The following is a 19,034-nucleotide window of genomic DNA, read 5'->3' on the forward strand; positions in this document are numbered from 1 at the left end:
TGTAAATGGAGGAAATTTTTTTTTGTATTTAGGGAGTACCGTTTATAGGACACAGAATTCAGATAAATATATACATAAACATTTTTTAACTGCACTTACAGTACGAGACATTTTTACATCACAGAAAGAAACACTACAGTATGTACACCAGAGTTAAGACATGAATGTAGATAGTTAATGCAGTCTCCAGCGTGCAGTGAGCTGCTCTCTCCCGCTGCACACCGTGACTCATCACTGGCAGTCTGTAAATTGCAAGTCTACTATACAAGTTTCTATGAGAAGCGAAATGGTGATCTAATCAAGAGCAGAAGCCAGAGTCCTGATCCCTTGATATACAGTACCTGGTCAATTACTGTAGTTTTAGAGGAACCCAGTTCCTTGAAATGTAACCTCTTACATTGTGGATTGCACAGTGATAATGATGGCGCCAGATTTCAATCTGTCTTCAAACTTTAGTGTGTATTATTATGTTAATAATGAAGTTGAATAGTAGCCAATAGACCCGGGTTCGATTCTCTGTCTGAATACAGATGGTAAAATAATACAGTTGGAGCCAAAGAGAACTGGGGCTGATGTCTTCCATCCTGTGCATTTCTTACTTTGGATTTAAAAAATAAATAACATTATAATACACCAAATTAACATCCCAAAATGCATGGACATGTAAGTGCGTTTTGGGTTTGCCAGTGGGTGTGCTTGTGGTTTCAATTCTCTCTCAGGTTGAACGCAGGTCCCATTCAATATGGTAGCAAAACAAGCTTCAGTTGACCTCTCATTCCTATAAATACAGTTGCAGAGGAGAACCACTGCAACGAACAATAAAGTGCTCGTCCCTATCCTGGTAAGTAGTGTGGAAGGCTTTACCTTAGCATGTGGGTAACTAAGGGCACGTTTTTACATTGAGGAACCAGATTAGTATCAGGTATTTTGGCACAGACTCTAATGACCCTCCATTTTTTGCAAGGTAGGATGAATACTGCATTATTGAGAAGTACCTGGGAACAGGAGTTGAAACACCATAAGAATCCTATGTTGATAGTTTATGGCTTTCATCATTAACAGCATTGGATATGCCCTGACTGTACACCTTCAAATAGCAGGAGATACAAGTTGTTTCTGGTCTGTCCCTGCATGCACAGTACCGATAGCTGTGTGGGGGTGGTGAGAGGTAGGGTGTCTGTGTGTTTCAGGTGCAGATGTCATCAAGTATACTAGACCTTAAATAGTTATAGCAATAGGAACTCCATTGCGGAGCAGTTTGAGCCATTCCTGATTTTACAGTCTGCTTCATTAGACGCACATAAGATTGTACTTGGTGGTTAAATAAGCTCACAGTTGGATTGGATCACTCTGCCACGCAATGGGGAGTCTTATTCTCAGTCCTGCTTGCTGGTTTACTGCATTGATCGCTCCCCCCTCTAAACAATTCCTCTATCCACAGCGACACACATCTCTGTATTAACAGGCTGCATGGTCAGGACCAGCACCCATGACAGTCTTTCATCACTGCCCACAATCCTTAACCCTTTGCCCCCTTGGTACGTCCTCCCATTGCCACCCCTCCAACCGGCTGGCTGCTCTACTCCTCATCCCCGCCCATTAGGAACACCAGCATGAAGTCTATGGCTTTCTGACGGTCGTGGTGAGTCTGTCTTCCAATCAGGTTGGGTGGGGGTCGGATCAGGAGGCTGGCAAAGAGCGTGGCTGAAACACAAGGGGTGGGTGGTACAGTAATAATTATTATACAGTCTTCTCACACAGTCTCAGTATCTTTACTGAACTCAACAGATTCAATGACATGCTCGCACTGAGCACAATACACCAGAACAAATCTATATTTGCATTCAAAATACCTGACCAAAAATGCTTGTCAGATAATTATGTAAGGAATTGGGCCAAACCAAACGTTTTCAGGACTAAGCAGGTACCTTTAAATCTAGTATCCATCACCCAAAAAAGCAGCTGTTAGATGACCATTTATGGCAATGTGTTACCCTGATCAAAGTGCCACTGTTCGAGATCTGTTCAGCCCCTCTCTCTCACCTATCATACTGGCGTTGAGATTGTTGTCTTCGGAATACTTCAGGAGCTCTCGCAGGAATGCCATGATGTACCGGAAAACATTGCGGTGAGCCCGGGGCAGCTGGGAGATCACCTAGGGGAAAGCAAAGAATTAGAATCATGTGGAAGAGACATCCTTCCACTGTACATGCAATCTACCCTGTGCAACACATTTTACACATATAAAACCATGTGATACTGCAGATCTTGTATAAGCAACTACATTGTCGCTCTGCTTACACTAGTGCTGGAGATAAAGCTGCAATACAGTGGGAACTGACCTAGCAATTTATTCTGGCCACTGTTCAAATGTCTTTTACCGGGATTGTTTGTACAACTGATCACAGTTGTCTCTGCCCCAGGCAGATATGTGTGTTGGCCAGTCACAAAGATTCAATGAACAATGCTGATATCTGCACTGTTTCCTTCAGGATTTCCTACAAGGGCTGTACCTGTCTGCAAAGCCGGCTGTCGTGGGAGCAGTCCAGGCAGCGCTGGTACAGTTCATAACACACCACCGGCTCCGGCAAGGCCTCCAGGAAAATGAGCAGGGCCTCGGCTACTGAATGGTTACTGCCGGCTGGAGCGTTCTGTTCAGGAACCAACACGATGCAGGGGGAGAGGCGTGAAGTCAGGGAACAGGAGCCCCTAGTGCCTCGGAAGCCTACATCAGTTCAACAGTACAGACAGCCTTACTGTCTTTCTGCTTATACACCATGCAGTCCATCTAATTTATGTAGTATTGATTCAGTTTATATCGCCCATCTTACATACATTTAAAAGACAAGACACACTACTAAATAACATCTACTTTTTGAGATGCTTTTCATAAACTACGGTTCACAAAAGGACCCTACTTTCATGATGCAAACGTTGAAGACTATAGATCTGCTGCGGTTTGGAGTGATTCATTAGACCAACTTTGCATTGCAAGGCAAAGTCCATTGCTGGCTTTTTAGCAGTGAAATGTCTGGCTCTTTAACAACCAGCACACTGGGGTAAGACTCTGTGCTAACTTTGTATCTAGGTAATCAAACGCCTTGTTATTTTACCACAGCAGGGATCAAAACCCTTTGCTATTGAGCCACACTGATTACATCAGTTTCATGCAGCCATTTAACTTTTGCAATCTGGCCTGGATGCCTTTTACCATTTTGAAGAATTGTGTCACAAATTCCCTTAGCTGCCTCTGTAACTCTGTACCCACACTGCTGTCTGTAAGCCAAGGCTGCAGGATGTTTAGCTATCTGGAACTGGGACTGCAAAGGATACGGATGGTGTTAGGAATGCTGGTATCCAGACAGTTGATTATAGTCTGCAGCTCCTCCTGCATGCCTGGGGTCTGGAACAGGTCCTCCTGCACACCAGAACACAAAACAGATTGTAGTCTTATTTTTTTTTAACAACTCGTTTTACACTGACATTTTTTCTAAAGGACCCTTCAGTGTTTGTGTGTGTTACTGACCCACCTGTCGACAGGCTTTTGTAAACAGATGGTCCACCAGCAGCCAGACCTCCTTGGGGATTTTCAAGGGTTTGTCTTCAGTTCCAACGTTGTCCACTGGGAGGAGATCTAAACGAGACCTCTCCTGATTGAAAACAAACAATACAAGCTCTGGTTCATCGAGACGGGTCTTCAGAACAGTTTGTAAATCATACTGCTTTCAAGCTTACTGTACACACTGCATTTCCAGCTACTGTAAGAAGTGACTCAGACTATGCTAGGGAGTAACTTCAAATATTAAAACCATGCACTGTCCCTGAACAACTCTTAGCAGCAGGCAGAAACCAAAAATGAAGATCTGCCAACATATAAACCCACATGTGCGAGTGCATTCTAGAACTACCATTCATTGTTTGAATTTTAAGGTTTTTACCGTCTCAGTGAGGCTTTCTTCTCCCTGGACATGATGCAGCCCAAAACAGATGTGTGTTTGACAGAGACAGAGAGAAATAAAGACACAAGACATAAATTGATTGATAGAAAGCAAAAAATCTCCTAATCACAGACTGATGAAAAACTTTTAAGATTGACATGCTTCGGAACCTTTAGGAACAGTGATCCGCTCCAATTAACAGCACAGGTGTAAGATAAGAAAAGCATTGAGAGTGTTATCAATGCAGAAAAGCACAGGCTGATGGAAAGTAAAGCAGCACTTAGGGGGTATTCCTTACTTCCCTACCAGCTTAATGCAAGCAGAGCATTAACCAGCCATGCATTTTGGGCTTACAATGCAGAAATGACTTCACTTATCCACCTAAAGTACTTCATTTTCCCATCCTCACTCCAGTATGCAAGCTGAGAATACAATTTGAAAGCGACACCATACTATAAAGTCATTCACTTCCTCTTTCCAAAGAGTAGTCAGGGTTTCTTTATTAAACAAGCAGCGACCCTCTAAAAATAGCTTCACTTCCTCGTCATAAGGAGCCATGCAGAGATTCTGACGTAGCTCACGTCTCTACTCAAGGCTTGCAAGCTTAGAAAGATAAATTAGAAGAAATAAATAAACCAACAAACTCCACTCCCCCCAAGCACCAGTACCCCACTGCCTGCCCCAGCCCCTCACCAGGTCAATGAGCTTGGTGATGGGGATCTCTCGGATGGGCTTCTTCATGCGACACAGGGTCTCCAGGGAGGTGCCGTAGCAGCTGGGCAGGTAGTTGCCCCCGATGGTGAGGAAGTAGTCCTTGCCCCTGTCGAGGTGCAGCACCAGGATGTCTTCAATGGAGTCCTCAGTGGAGTTGAGCATGGTGACAGAGTCCTTGCTGACATACACCTCCAGGGAGATCTCCACCATCTCATCTGGAGAGCAGACAGACAAGCACAGCCGGCTTACATTCACATATCACAGAGAGCACACAGACGGAAGCATTCAAAGCTTTCTCATAGCATTACAGAAACCGTTCTTCATAGCTCTCCTACTCATTTCCACAAACCTTGGCAGCGTTTTTTTTTAATCTGTTTGGTACTTGAACATTAAAATGCATTGTAAACCAGAGGCTTGTAAGGGGGGGGCCCTTTATATAAAAAAATGTACCACATTTATGTACTCACTGGGCTCCAGGTAGCCATCACATGGCTCCACACGCAGCCAGGGCTTGCAAAACTGAGTGTCGTTCAGTTTGGGGATGAAGGCAAAGTGACAGGGGACCTGCCCATCGTTCATGATCTGGAACTTCGCCCTCTGGAGCTGCCGGAATCTCACGTTCTCAAAGATGAACTGCGGAGAGAAGACTTGGAGATAAAGGAGAACAGAACCGGCACTGGGAAAACATATTTATCGAAAACGGCTTATTACTTAATTGTTTGTTTTCTACCATTCTATCCAGGCCCAGGTTTGCTGGGGAAATGCTACAAGTTTTCTGTGTAGGGCTGCAGCTGATTCTTATCTGATGTACTTACCTCTCTCCGGGTGAGGGACAAGGAGGGGAGGAATTCGTTTTCCATCCTGTCCATCATCCGCACGATTTCTTCAAACACCCTCTTGTAGCGTCGCTCATCCACGACCTTGACCTGCGGGCGAAGAGAGCAGTGGGACACAAATCAGGACCGCACAGAATCAGAAAGACAAAAACAGACTTCAGCATTGTGACTGCTCAAGTATTTGCTGTGTTTATGTTTCCAAGCACGGCTCACAGATGATTCAGTAGTGCTAAAAAGAAACGCAGTTTATAATTTGTTTTTATTCCTACCGATTATACTTGAGGGGTTCAAGGGTAGTTGTCGTGTGCATTCAGAAAAGTTGTGTAACTCCCCATGGTGAGAACATGCACATTTTGCAATAATATTAGTAGCTTCTTAAAGCTTGTTTTAAGGGCTTTGCAAAAAAAATTACTCAGTGAAATAAGGTCTTGAGCAACACCCCCTGGTCTGACCCTTAAGTAATCGAATATACCTGACAACTAAGTAATAGTGTTTGTAGCAGTTTGATGTGGTGGCCAACATACTGTCATACTTAGCAGAGACTTGAAACAGAAGAGGAAGCAGGCCAGGCTGTGTTTTAATATCGGACGCTGACCAGCCTGTATTTATAGATTAATAAATAAACTCATTCATCCCTCAGTTTTAATGCTGGGAGCCGACTGGTTTGCAAGTTACTATTTGAAGTGTTATGCATCCGCTTTGGAGTATTTATAGATCAATAAACGTGCTGATCAGTTCCACCTTTGGAGATCTGACTGTTCAAAGGTTTCCAAGAATAAATAGCTGGTTTGCAATTTGCAAAGCTTTTTGTTTGTAACTTGTAGACAGTTTTTTCACTGTTGTTTATATATTTGCTCTGCCCTTTAATGCTCTATATATCCTGCTGGGGTTTAAGACAGTAAGATCTGCCACTGTGTAAATCATTCAAATATACTTTCGATTGTTTTGTTTTTTCATTTCAACCATCTGCTAAATGCCCAGGGACTGCCCACAGACCAGCAATGAATGTCTAATTGATATGACCACCTGCAATGAAGACCTTACCCCCACACTGAAGAGGGAGCTGACAGGCTTGTGGTCGCTGGTCTGTAGCTTCATGTGGCTCCTGTAGGTGAGCTGCTTCACACTGCTCCCTCTCCACAGGATCCGATCGCACCAGGCAGGGACACGGCACTTCCCACTGACACACCAAAAAAATACAAAGCCAGAGCATGCAGAACGGACTAAATCATTCACACTGGCTTATTCGAGACACCTGCTGGGAGAAGCAGAACTTGAACAGCTGCGTGTTCCTTCTTAACAACTGCTTAGGCTGCAACCAACCTGCCCCAGTGATAAACAACAGGCTTCAAAGCCTGGTTATTAATGACAACAGGATTTCAAACAAAATGAGAAAAATGATCAAACTATACCTGGAGTCCCATCGATCAGTTTTCGGGTCGTATTTGTACGTCGGTATGAAATTGAGCTCTCCTTCATTGAAATCTGTAAACGCTTTCTTTGTCTGCCTCTGGATATTCAACTAAAACAAAAATTAAAATTAAAAACGGTCAGTACATGGGATTTGTTCTCAGCTGTTTAACGAAGACCCCCTTGTGCTTTTATACACTAGATAATCTTCCTGGTTCTAAACAGGAACCAAAGAAACGCCATTTAAAAACATGTGCAGCAGCTCACTCGGACATTGAAAACCACAGTATTCATACCTTTACTGTTTATTTAAAACCACACAGAACAGACCTACAGCCTGTAATAACTGAATGCATTAAACTAGGTTTTGAACAATACATTAAATCTAAATGTGCTGTATTCATTTTAGAAATAATTCTACAGCACGGACTGTACTGAAAACATATTGTACCACATGCAGCCACCACCACAGCAGCAAAAAAATAAATAAAATGCCCCCATTTTAATTAAATGAATGCAATTTCCAATGACAATTTTCAGGTTTTGAGAATTGTTAGACTACAGTATAAAGAGTGCACCAACTCCTCTGCCTCGGCTGGATGTTTTCCTCTCATCCTCCCCTCTCTCACCTGGTCCAGTTCCTGTAGCTTCTTGATTTCATTTTGGCTGATCAGGCTTTTGACGTCCGCTGCATCAGCAAGAAAGAGGCGATAGTTGAGGTCTCCCAGCCAGATCACCACACTGTAAAGGGAGAGCATCAGATTTATCAGGCTGATTGTAACTCATTACATCACTGGCTTACATGCCTGTTACTGGGCGGAAATCCCTTGAAACAAGCTTTAAAATGATACGAGTTCAAGTCAAATATTTTAGTCTAGTTCATCTCCCAAATGGTAATATAATCTGATCCAAGGTCACTAACATGGGATTTTTTTGTAAGCTTCAGACACATTCTCACCATGCGGGGTGTGAGTTTCCTAGCTCTTCCTTTGCAGCACACCTACAGTGGGGGTCTATTTTAATGAAACCATGAAAACAATCTAAATGTTACGCAACCTGAAATTAATCTTGAAACTGATTTCTCCAAGATCCCCCCCCCCCCCCTTGACTCACTCGTGTTTAACAATGCTGCTCGGCGGTTGCCCTGGCACATGGAAGCTCATCCGAGCGCAGATGTCCTTGTAGTCCTGATTGCGCCTCTCAAAGTCTTCCACATGCGCAGCCAGGTGAGAGTTTACGATGCAGAAACTGGTGTTGTGGAACACAAACCTCACACCTACCCCGCCTTTATTACCCTGAACAAATTCAGAACATATTAGATTTAGGAGACACAACAACGGCACGCTCACCTGTGCTCTTCTGACTGTAGACTCATACCATACTGTCATGCCTTTACCAGGTCAATCAATTGGGGACCCATTCTATTCTACTGTGGCTTCAACATTCAATACTGTTTAATGGTTACATTATATTTATTCATATCTTATAAGACTGAAGCACACAAAAGCATTTACTTGCTTTATTTCTCTGGCTGCTCACCATTTTACCCATAATGCCAGTGCCAGTGGATTCTTTCTCCACATCAGAGATATACTTCCGGTGCTCCTTCTTGGCGTAGACGACCAGCATCATTCCCACCAGTCGAATGAGGCTGATCTTGAGAGCAAGGGAGACGAAGCGTTATGAAGGCATGAGCTGAAATGTGTGCGTACAGTACTTGACACTCGCACAAGCCCTGGACCCACTCCTGGATTTCAGAACTTCCTTCAATGAAGTATAGAAGACTTTGATGTTACATACATTCTTTCCTTATATCTGCATGAAGAACTATTAGCAAACCTGCAGACTCAAGGATGAGGTGCTGTGATGAGATCAGAGCAGGTTAACCAGAGGCCTTTCTGTTTAATCTGTCTTGAATAAGAGAGGTTCTGACAGACAGGACTAGATCCAGGGCTGGTGCGAGTTTCAAGCCCTGAGGTAGTGTATTATAGTGTGGTTGCTACTCAGAATTGATGAGTATTTTATGGATGGATTGGGAACATGAAACACTTTCAGTCTGATTCATAGCGCTGTACCAAGCCTTCATTACGACTCTTAATGTTTCAGCACACCACTTTACTTCATTTGTAGCCAACACAGTTAAATCACCTTTTGTGAGAATCCAAGAATGGTGACAGTATCCAGTAAAACGTCAAAGCTAATTCAAGCACGCCCAAGCCTGAATACATTAGCTCATCTTAGGAACGCCCCAGGAGAAGAGAAGATGAGAGCAACATAAAACAATAGCTGCATTCAAATCTATTTCTCTGCTTTAAGAAAGCATGCAAGTTTAAAGTACTTAACTGAGTTAACATTATCCATCAATTATATCCAATACAATTAAAACTGTTTATGAAGAGGACGTGGTCCAGTAGGTAGCAGTCCTGTCCATTACCTGTTATCTGGGTTCATCATTTTATACGCAAAGGCAGACTTTAAATTCTGAAGTGCTTTGTGCATAATGGTGACTCTTAATAGTGAAGTATTAACTTGTCCTGGTGCTGCTGAATTTAGTGTATGATTTTCAGCTGGAGTTTTCAGAGACTCACTTTTTTGTATTTGGCTTTGGGGTGCAGCCCCTTCTCCACAGCGTCCACCCACACCTGCTCCCTCGCCGAGTCGAAATAGAAAAAGGCCTCTGTGCTCAGGTCCAGTTCCTGAAAACTACAGGCACGGCAGAAATAGGAGAGTGATGAAATGCTTTCTGTTGTGCCGCACACTGGAGCAGACATACTAACTTTCTAAAGCTACATGTTAAATCTCAGAGGAGCCTGACTACATCCCATTAGTCCAGCACACAAATAAACACAACATTGCAATTATCTGTCCATCTCCATCTCTCTATGTCTTTTTAGTTCTCCAAAGACGATTACAACCTTCTATATACAGTAGCTATGTCCTCATGTATGTTCCCATTAGTATGCATTCAATATAACAAACCGTAAAGTGATTTTTATTCCTTCCTGATACACATTTTTCAGGTGCTAAAAGTGTACTATATCTACTATAAGATGCTATATCCCCATGCCCACACACACCGGTTCCCACAGCGTGGTACAGTACCTACCCAATACAGTATACATCAGGGGGTTCAGGGTCACAGCTAAGCCAGGCTTCCAGCCCACTGTCAGGGGACTGCCCGTTCACGTTCCACGTTCCCGTAAAAAACCTGGGTGGTGCAAAGCATATTTTATTGCACATTTGAACAATCCTTTGCAAAAGATCCCCACATTCTAAGCAAGTCGCCTCTCTCTCTCCTTTGCCTGCCCATTCAGCTAAGGTTACATTTTTATATCTATTTAATTTTTAGGATCAGGCAAAGCTATCTTGTTTTTAAAAGGTAATTTAGTCCAGCTGCAAGCAACTCCAACCGAAATGATTCAAACAGAATCCTTGTTCGTCTATGGACTTGGTGTGTAATTCTTCAGTATAAGAACCTGCAGTTACTGTAAAGCAAGATAAGGGCTATGAGCCTCCCTGTCCTATTGGGAATCAGTGACTCATGAGCTGACCTGTCTAGTGCATAGTGCTTTCTACAAAGACAGCGTTCCTCAGTGCTTCTCACCTGAAGTTCTGGATATCCACATATTCCTTCTCCTTCTTGATCAGGCAGTGCTTGATTAAACCCTCCCTCTGTCCCGACTGGCTGGTCGGCACAAACAGTTTCCTCATGGTATTGGTCACATTGGGGTTGTCATTCCACTTGGAGCTGCAGGAAAGACACTGATGAGTCACAATACATGCAGGCTGAAAAAGGACGTTATACTGGAATAGTTAGTAAGCATGATAAAGAATGCTTTAGGCAGCAAGCTCAATAGCAGACGATAGAGAATGCAGATGCATTAGGTAAGAAATGAAACAGTCATAAAATAGATGTAAAATATACCTTTACCCTGATTTAAAATGTTTTAAAGCAACCTCTCCATTATAAGTGCTCACATCCTTACTATACATGTTACAACAATACTGGTAAATTACTCTTCTAAAAGCGGTCAGGTTGAAATGCTGCCTAATTACATATACATATTAAAGAAAACAATGCACACAATAGAGAAAGGTACTCACTCTCTATTTTGAGAGGCAGTAAAATGCCCTTCTTTTGCTGGTGAAGACAGGTGCCTCTCTTTTTGGATTGGTGCTGCTGCAGGTGCACGTGCAGGTGCTGGGGCAGGGGTGTGCAACCCTCTCCGAGGCGGGACTGGGAGAGGTGTTTCTTTATGAGTCGGGACAGGCGGAGGCCCACAGGGAGCACTGACCCGGTTGTGCTGGTTCTTTTTCTCCTCCACTTTCAGAACATCACTGAAATTATCTTCAAAACCAAGATCTATAAAAGGAATGGACCAGGTCACTCATATCACACTGGCACTCACATTCCAGACAGCCATGGCATTCCACACTGGTCTACAAATGGCTTTCACTGATTAAAGAAGAAGGTTGTTGCCTGGTGTGCTCGTGTCTACACAAGGGAAACAAGGTCTAGAAAGGGCCATGAAGGAATGGAGTAAACAGACACAACTCAGCTACATTTTAGAGTCATATTTTAGTACAACAGAAGATCCCGCTTTTGTACCTAAAGCAACTGTCTATTTGTTTTCTTAAAATATTGGTAAATAAACAAAAACAAATATAGACACGTCCATTGCACACAGCTTAAAGTGTATTTTTTGGTGTTGAACATATGATACAATACTTTGCTACCTTCTGTAGATACTTTCCAATCAGTCCTCAAAAGCCAGTGGATTATGTGTTGCTGGACAGATCTACAATTTTGTGTTCAGTGCTATGAATGGTGACCAGTTAAAATGAATAGCTTTTCTCAATACAGAAAAGGATTATGATGCTCAAGTGCCAGTAGTACAATCCTTCAATACCTGCCGCTGGAAACGCATTGGTAGGGTTGCTAGCACTGGTAGTAGTGGATGCTGCATTGACAGGTCTGCTTGTGTTACTGGGCCCTGGTGCAAAGTCTGATCCAAATGGGTCCATCCTGCCGGGTGGCTGGCTTTTAGATACAACTACAATGAAAGAATTGATGACATGTAGGTGGCAATATGACTAAATATTATGAGGTTATTAGAACACACAGTAGCATTGAAACACAGATTCATGTTCTGGACTGAGCAGTTTCATGAATATCAAACATAATATATATTTTCTCCCATTGCAGAAGTTACACTGAAATGTGCAAGTGTAGAATGATTTCCTTCCTTCTGCTTAAAATGAAGTAAGCACAGGACCGCTTTCATGAACTATAGAACAGTTAGATTTATTTCAAAGAGCAAAACCAGCAGGTTCAGTCTATACAAAACAGTGAGAACAAAAAAATGTCTATTTTGTTTGTTAAATGAATCATTACTATAAATGGAATACATTATATATTACATTTGCATGCTGTCAGGTAGGCATGAGACAGAACTGTGTCATTTTAAGACTCAATACCTACTTCAAAAACAGGAAGAACAAGTTCTCAAATAAGTAATGCAGTTCAGGGACATGTGAAATGTTCGGCAGACTTCTTGAATGAAGTTGCTTCTTGAATTAAGCTAACCCCTTACCTTGCTGCTTAGCTCTTTTCACCTCCGTTAGGAAGGACAGACACCACTCATCATCTGGGAACTCAAACAGCAGCTCTCCAGTGTGGTCCCCTCGCACCCGGATCCTGCACGAGGCTGGAAACAGAAAAGTAGACAGAGGGACGAGGATGGTTAGAATCTTCTTGAGCAAAGACTATGACATTTCTCCAGTGCAAAAAAAGGCTCAAAATCTCTAAATGTTTCTGTTTACTACCTGCTGTGTGGTTCTTTGCAGCCCTGTTTAACAACAACGTACCTAAAAGTCAAGGCAGGCTGGTCTAGCGTTAAGCCTAATGGCCAAGAGCCACCGACTCACCGTGTGACTTTGCAGGTTAGGAAATAAGGCTTGTTCTGCAAGAGGATGCTTCGACTCCGGAACTCATTATGGTGCAATGGTGTTTCGTTAGTGGTTGATATTATACAACAAGAACAACAGTTGTAGCAGAGGATATTAAACTCCAAAATGAATAGGACACAATGAGAAACCTCCCTATATAAACCTTTGTTCATTGAAACTGCTCAGAGTTGATAATTGATACTCACAATTAACTGGGATGTCTATGAGAAGAGCCTCTTCTGTGTCTGAAAATGACAACAGCAAAGACAAAATCATGTCATGTGACTGCAGGAACCACTTTTCAACATCTGAACCGGATTGAATTGCAGTGCTTCCTGGGTTATTGATTAGCACGATGACGTTTGTAAAACGCAGTACATAGGAAGCACTAGACTCCAAGTGGAAAGATTATCTAAGCTTTGTGAACTAGGCTCTTACTTGCTGTATTACATTAGCACTTTTGTTTAAACATATCAGTTATGCCCAGATTTCAACTAATTTCAGAGAGTTACCTTGTATGATGTGAAACCTGCTGTTAACTGGTATGGTAATTTGTGGCACTGGACTTTTCACAACTACATCAGGATTCAATAAGATGTCCAACCTAGAGAGAGAGAGAGAGAGAGAGAGATACAGTGATCATCAAGAATGTTTACTGATGACATAATGAATAACATAACAGAGGAATGAAATCATGTTTCTGTGCACTGCAGTGCAATGCATTTTAATTTCACAAGCTGCTTTGTAAAAAGTGGTCATGGTTATTTGCATGACACCTCTATATATCAGGATTTCACAAAGGGTGAAGCCATCCTGTGCTCTGTATTAGGAGATATACTGCACTGCTGATGCAGGAACAGGAGCAAGCATCTAAAAAAGTAGAGGTGTTCAAATTACCTGGCAGATGAGTGGCATTTAAAAAGACTTGCAAGTCAAAAACTAAGCTAGTGGTAGAGGCAGAGAATGGAAGCACTCCAACTACTGAGAAAGAAAAAAGAATGCAATTCCCATAGTTCTGCAATCCCCGGTATAGGGCTTTACTCACAGTGTTCCTTTCACTCCACTAGGATTTGGGAGAATTATTATTAAGCCCATGATCTACTTTACCCTCCTGATGTACGCTGGAACCACAAACACTCTTACTCTCTCACACAGCACAACCAGAGCACACCTACAGTTTTCATACTAAGGGGTTGTAAGCATGCGAGTCTAATTAAGCTCTGGAAAGCCAACTAGAATGTATGCATAACGACCCTGAAACCCAGCCACACTACAATACTGGCAGATCAGCTTGCAAAATGATCACGCAGTACCCGGGTAGTGCCTGCAGTCTGGCCCATGTAAAGTCATAATTTACTGTTCTGACATCACAAGCCAGCGGATTATCATTGTCAAGAACAGTCCTGTGTAAGCAGAGCACAATGAAAAGTTACACGAACTTAATCAAATGTCAATTAAAAACCACCCCAACACTTTTGTTTTATTGCCTGAAATTATTCAGGAAATATACAATACATATATTGTACTTCTGTCTTCCATGTGGCACTCAGTGCTATAAACAGTCCAGCAGATCCTTCATCTAATGCAAGACAGAGTGCCTTTATTGGTGTGACCTAATGCTGTTGCCCCAAGCAGGAGGACTGCCCCCTTTTTTGCCCTGTAACATCCTGTAAGCACAAACTTATTATCAAGAGACAAAATGTCATGCTACCACAAGTAATCTTAACAGCTCATGCCCTGACTCTCTGTGCTGCTGAACTGAAACTGAAAAAAAACCACTTCGCATCTAACTTCTGTCTTTCATGGTCTAGATTCTATTGCAGCTTTCTTTGTTTTCTGCCAGATCAGCTCTGCTTGTGACAGTATCAAGCTTTGGACACATGCTACTGGAAGTTGTTCTAGGCTAAAAATGTAATTAATTAAAGTCTGTGGTTAATTCAGGAGAAGAACTGATGCTGCTGATCAACACAGCTACACAAGGAAAATACACAGATACATTATCTACAATATAAAACGCGTTCTTTCCTGCATCCTGCTTGGCAAAGCTGAAATGTTCCGGTTACAGATTATCATTATTGCTCCTGACATTTCCTGAAACTACTGTTAGATGCTGGCTTTAAATGAATGGCTCCGTTGTAATCTAAAAGGGACAAAGAACAAACTACAGTGTCAAAAACCTGGACAAATCACCTGCTGGCAAATGAGACTTTACTGAGGCTGATGTGCACCATACAAGATCAAACTACAGTTGAGGGGATCAATCTATACCCTGCTGGCATAAGGCACAGCTGGATTTTTTTAGAGCATTTTACAGCACTGGTGACTCGTGCTGGATTACATTAACACCCTATCTGTGGTTATCACTGAGCTACACCTTAAAACAGATGGTTGATACAATTCAGCGTAGAAGATACTGTAATGCTACTGCCAGATTCTTCAATGTCTTGGTGAACACAACTTTAATAAACAAAAGAATACAAACTCACATGTACTCTCCTGAGCGTTGAATCAGAGACAGCAGCCTGGGCTCCTTCAATCCGTCCTTCACTGCCAGGCCTCTCACAGCTTAAACACAAGTGTTAAGGAACAAGTGGCAGCCTAGGGATTAGGATGAAAGTTTCACAGGGCTTCTCTCTCTCTCTCTGCACAGTTTTAACTCTGTTTAAGCAATGCTTTTACACATTGTGCTTCAAAAAGGTTGGACCTGATCCTCTCTGAAACCAAAGCAGGCCCACCTCTACCGTGGTTAGGTCTACAGAAATAAGGCAGCGCTCTCAGCATGCCGGTCCTTTATGTGGGATGAACTGCGACTGTTAATCTAAATTCAAACCGGGGATCTCCTACACAGTATGCAGCAGTTAAAACCACTTAATCAGAAATAGCCAAACTAGAACTACTGAGAATGAACTCTGGCAGAATCCGCTTTTCCAGTGCATACAAATGAGACAGAGATTTCAAACTGGAACCCTTTGGGACTCTCAGAAGAGGAAACGTTTTAATCTGATCATTCATTTTTTATTTTATTTTTTTAATTCAGTAGTCACCAATTGATTTTTACCGGGAGAGGCAAAGACAAACACACACTGTCCTCCTAAGCGGTGCCGTCAGCCGACCTCTTCTTTTCACTCTGCAGGCCTACCAACACAGAGCTACAGCGTCGGAGGACAACGCAGCTCCGGGAAGCTTACAGGCAAGCCCGCAGGTGCCCGGCCAGACTACAGGGGTCGCTGGTGCGTGGTGAGCCGATAACCCTCCCCCTTCCCCCCAGCCAATTGTGCGCCTCCCCTTGGGAGCTCTCATCCACAGTAGGCAGTGGAATAGCCTGGACTAGAACCGGCGACATCCAGGCTACAGGGCGCATCCTGCACTCCACACGGAGCGTCTTTGCTGGATGCGCCACTTGGAAGCCCCTAATCTGATCATTCTACAGAGCTGCCTAAATATATATATTGCCTCCATTATTGATTTACTATCACAGTTGGACAGTTTGAAAGGGAAGCTGCTTCACAGGCTGATTGCTCATTTAAATAAAGAAAGCCATGTCAGAAACATCCACCACCACAGCTACAACTTCTCATTTTGACCCTTTTCATAGCAATCACTAAACTCAGCACAGCCTCTCGTTTTTGGTCATCTGTTGCTGGTCACTACTCTGGGGTTTCAAGCAAGTTAACTGGAGGACAACCTGATATTTATTTACAAATACCAACAGCTGCTTTTGAAGGCATGCCGAATCACGCCAAGGACTTACACAAGCTAACACTCAAAGTCCCCAAGCATTGAGGAAGAAACTGTTCCCCTACACCACCACAAGATCAAAGCTAGACAAAATGTCTGATTTATGAATGTATATAAATGGAAGTCTTTCCAACTCTTGTTGCATTTCTTCATGTGTCCACAAACATTGCTAGGGTATTTCAAATACAAGTATGTTCTTCCATATATACTAACATGTTTTGCTCCTCTTCAGCTTTCTTTACATCAAGTACTTGCATTATATTACAAAACACTGTTCTTAACCTACATTATAATAGACAGGCAGCAATGAATGTTCTAGTCCTTGTACTTAAGTATAAAATGTACAAACAGGGATCCTAACCACATTTCTATTTCAGTACTTTTTGTCAGTACATTATAATTTGAACGAGAATGTTGCAGACTGTACAGTAAATGCCTGCGTTTCAGTTGAAATGTATGCATTAAATTGAAAAGGGTTGCCATCGACATATTGTGTGATATAAAATGTACAAGGAGTGTCGCGTGCCACACCTGTTTAACCACATCTATATATAGACTACTGAGGTGCGCTTTGCTCGCCTTTATCAAAGAATTGGCCCAAATATGAGCAAAGAGTCAATACCTTGTAGATTACCTTGCAGATTACCTTTAAAACAGCAAATGTTTGGAAAAATAAATCTGTGCAGCACACAGTAAGTTTTACAAAGGTTGCGTCAGAATGTGAGGTCACATCCTGGCCCATTTCACTTGCAAAATAAATATTCTAGCTATCAACCAATACGACTAGACTTTGAAACCACTCCACCTGTCAGGGATCATTTGCTTAGAAACAAAACCATATGTAAATAATTTCTTAGTCCCTTCTACAAACCATATTCCATTATTCCTGTTGGTAAGATTATTTAAATGGTGAAGGTTTATAAACTACACCAGAAACAGTGTCACTTTACAGAGACACGAATCTAATTGAAATGCATTTCATTTGTCAAAGGGACCGAATGTAAAACACATAACCCACGTAGCATTAAAAATGTTGGTTTTAACTTTAACGCCTTTCTTTACCAGCATGAATAGCAAAAGAAACACAAGACGTTTCGGCAGCTTTTCCTTACAATTCCCACTCAAATTATTTTCCTAAAGGTCCGGGTGTTGCAAGAATTTTAAAAAGCGATGCAACTCAAACCTGCATACATTTTCCGGATCTGAAAGCACTACACTACGTGTGTGGGGGTGTCCTAGAACAGATTATAAATACTAAAGGCGGAGCAGAGGCAGAAGTATCGATTTGACAGGGAATGTGACACCCGTTTACCTTACCCAGTTACCACGGAAAACACTTTTTTTTTTTGTTTTAAACGAAGTGTTATTTATTTTTAGTCGCACTTCAAATAAACTAACATAAGACAAAGTAGCGTCGCAGAAGGTGAAATGGTGTTACAGGTAAGCGTGGTTGCCATGGTAAAGCTGACAACTTCCTACCTGATAAATCTCCCACACCATAAAGAAATATCGCCCGTAATATTACAAACAACTTATTTCAGGTGTGGGACGAACTGCTATGCAGAGGAATTTGTATTTACATGACAAATCAATCGGACAGCCTGATCAAACGAAAACCCAAGGTGCACGATATGATTATACCGTTTGACGTTGGGGGGTTTCTAGAGCAAATGGTTTTGCCTCACATTGCTAGCGATATGTTATAATCATCAAAGGATATTATAATGCACTGATCTTGCCCCAGCCCGAGTCTCACTGCCGACTTGTTAACCGGCTCCATCAATAATTCCGTCCGTGATGCTGTCTGGACTGTGTTGGTTGTAACGTACACTTTGTCCAACCGCTTCCCCTAGGCTCCGGCCCCCAGGCAGGAATAAATCCTCGTCGGTTTCGCTCCCCGGCTACTGACAGGCAGTGCCCCAAACCAACACAGCAGCCTCCCGGCCGCTCGCTGACTACACCCGGTTCACTCTCCAGCGCTGTCCACACAGGCAAACTGTTCCCGGCCGAGCCGAAACACGAATCTACAGTACTCTGAAGCTTCGTGCTGCCCTCTCCCGATCCAAACCGAATTTTAGCTGACCGGTACCCAGTTCTACACAGCGGTCTTGCCTGGATTCTTCTCCCGCACTCACGGTAATAACAGCAGCTCAAGCACCGACCCCACTCCCTGCGACCCGGAGCTTGCCTCAGTTCCGACAGGGAGACAACGGGAACACCTGGCTGTCACAATTGTGAAATATTTATAATACAAAAATAAAACACTGCCATCTAACGTTGAGGACGACTTAATTTTAATACAAACGATTTTGACTTCTAATTCACCACAGGTATGGAGGTAGCCTGTGCTTGCATGTTGATATTGTGGGTGGGTGGTATACTCCAATAATTATTTCCTTCAAAAATAATGAATATAGAATTATTAATTCAAGTGATGGGATGGATTTTT

General features: G+C 42.6%; 1 protein-coding gene across 3 annotated transcripts; it reads right to left on the reverse strand.

Annotated features, from left to right (window-relative positions):
• Positions 1-6: 6 nt before the first annotated feature.
• LOC117412214 (inositol polyphosphate 5-phosphatase OCRL-like) lies at positions 7-18,809 on the reverse strand. 3 transcript variants are annotated; one of them, XM_034020366.3, is made up of 24 exons: positions 18,306-18,809; positions 15,334-15,413; positions 13,360-13,451; positions 13,054-13,092; positions 12,493-12,606; positions 11,809-11,952; positions 11,003-11,261; positions 10,503-10,646; positions 10,005-10,106; positions 9,487-9,601; positions 8,438-8,554; positions 8,012-8,193; positions 7,528-7,639; positions 6,901-7,010; positions 6,533-6,668; positions 5,468-5,578; positions 5,120-5,285; positions 4,632-4,867; positions 3,939-3,962; positions 3,531-3,650; positions 3,334-3,418; positions 2,514-2,641; positions 2,044-2,155; positions 7-1,704 (listed from the first exon to the last, which is right to left on the reverse strand). In XM_034020366.3, the coding sequence occupies exons 1-24, from the start codon at positions 18,363-18,365 to the stop codon at positions 1,580-1,582; spliced, it is 2,913 nt and encodes a 970-aa protein (XP_033876257.3). In that variant the 5' UTR covers positions 18,366-18,809; the 3' UTR covers positions 7-1,579. The 3 variants fall into 3 exon arrangements, with proteins under 3 accessions (XP_033876257.3, XP_033876258.3, XP_058845349.1); XM_034020367.3 differs by lacking the exon at positions 3,939-3,962; XM_058989366.1 differs by lacking the exons at positions 13,054-13,092; positions 13,360-13,451; positions 15,334-15,413; positions 18,306-18,809 and adding an exon at positions 12,725-12,769.
• Positions 18,810-19,034: the final 225 nt, after the last annotated feature.

Source organism: Acipenser ruthenus, chromosome 16 (assembly GCF_902713425.1).
Source record: "Acipenser ruthenus chromosome 16, fAciRut3.2 maternal haplotype, whole genome shotgun sequence".
Classification (NCBI taxonomy): Eukaryota; Metazoa; Chordata; class Actinopteri; order Acipenseriformes; family Acipenseridae; genus Acipenser; species Acipenser ruthenus.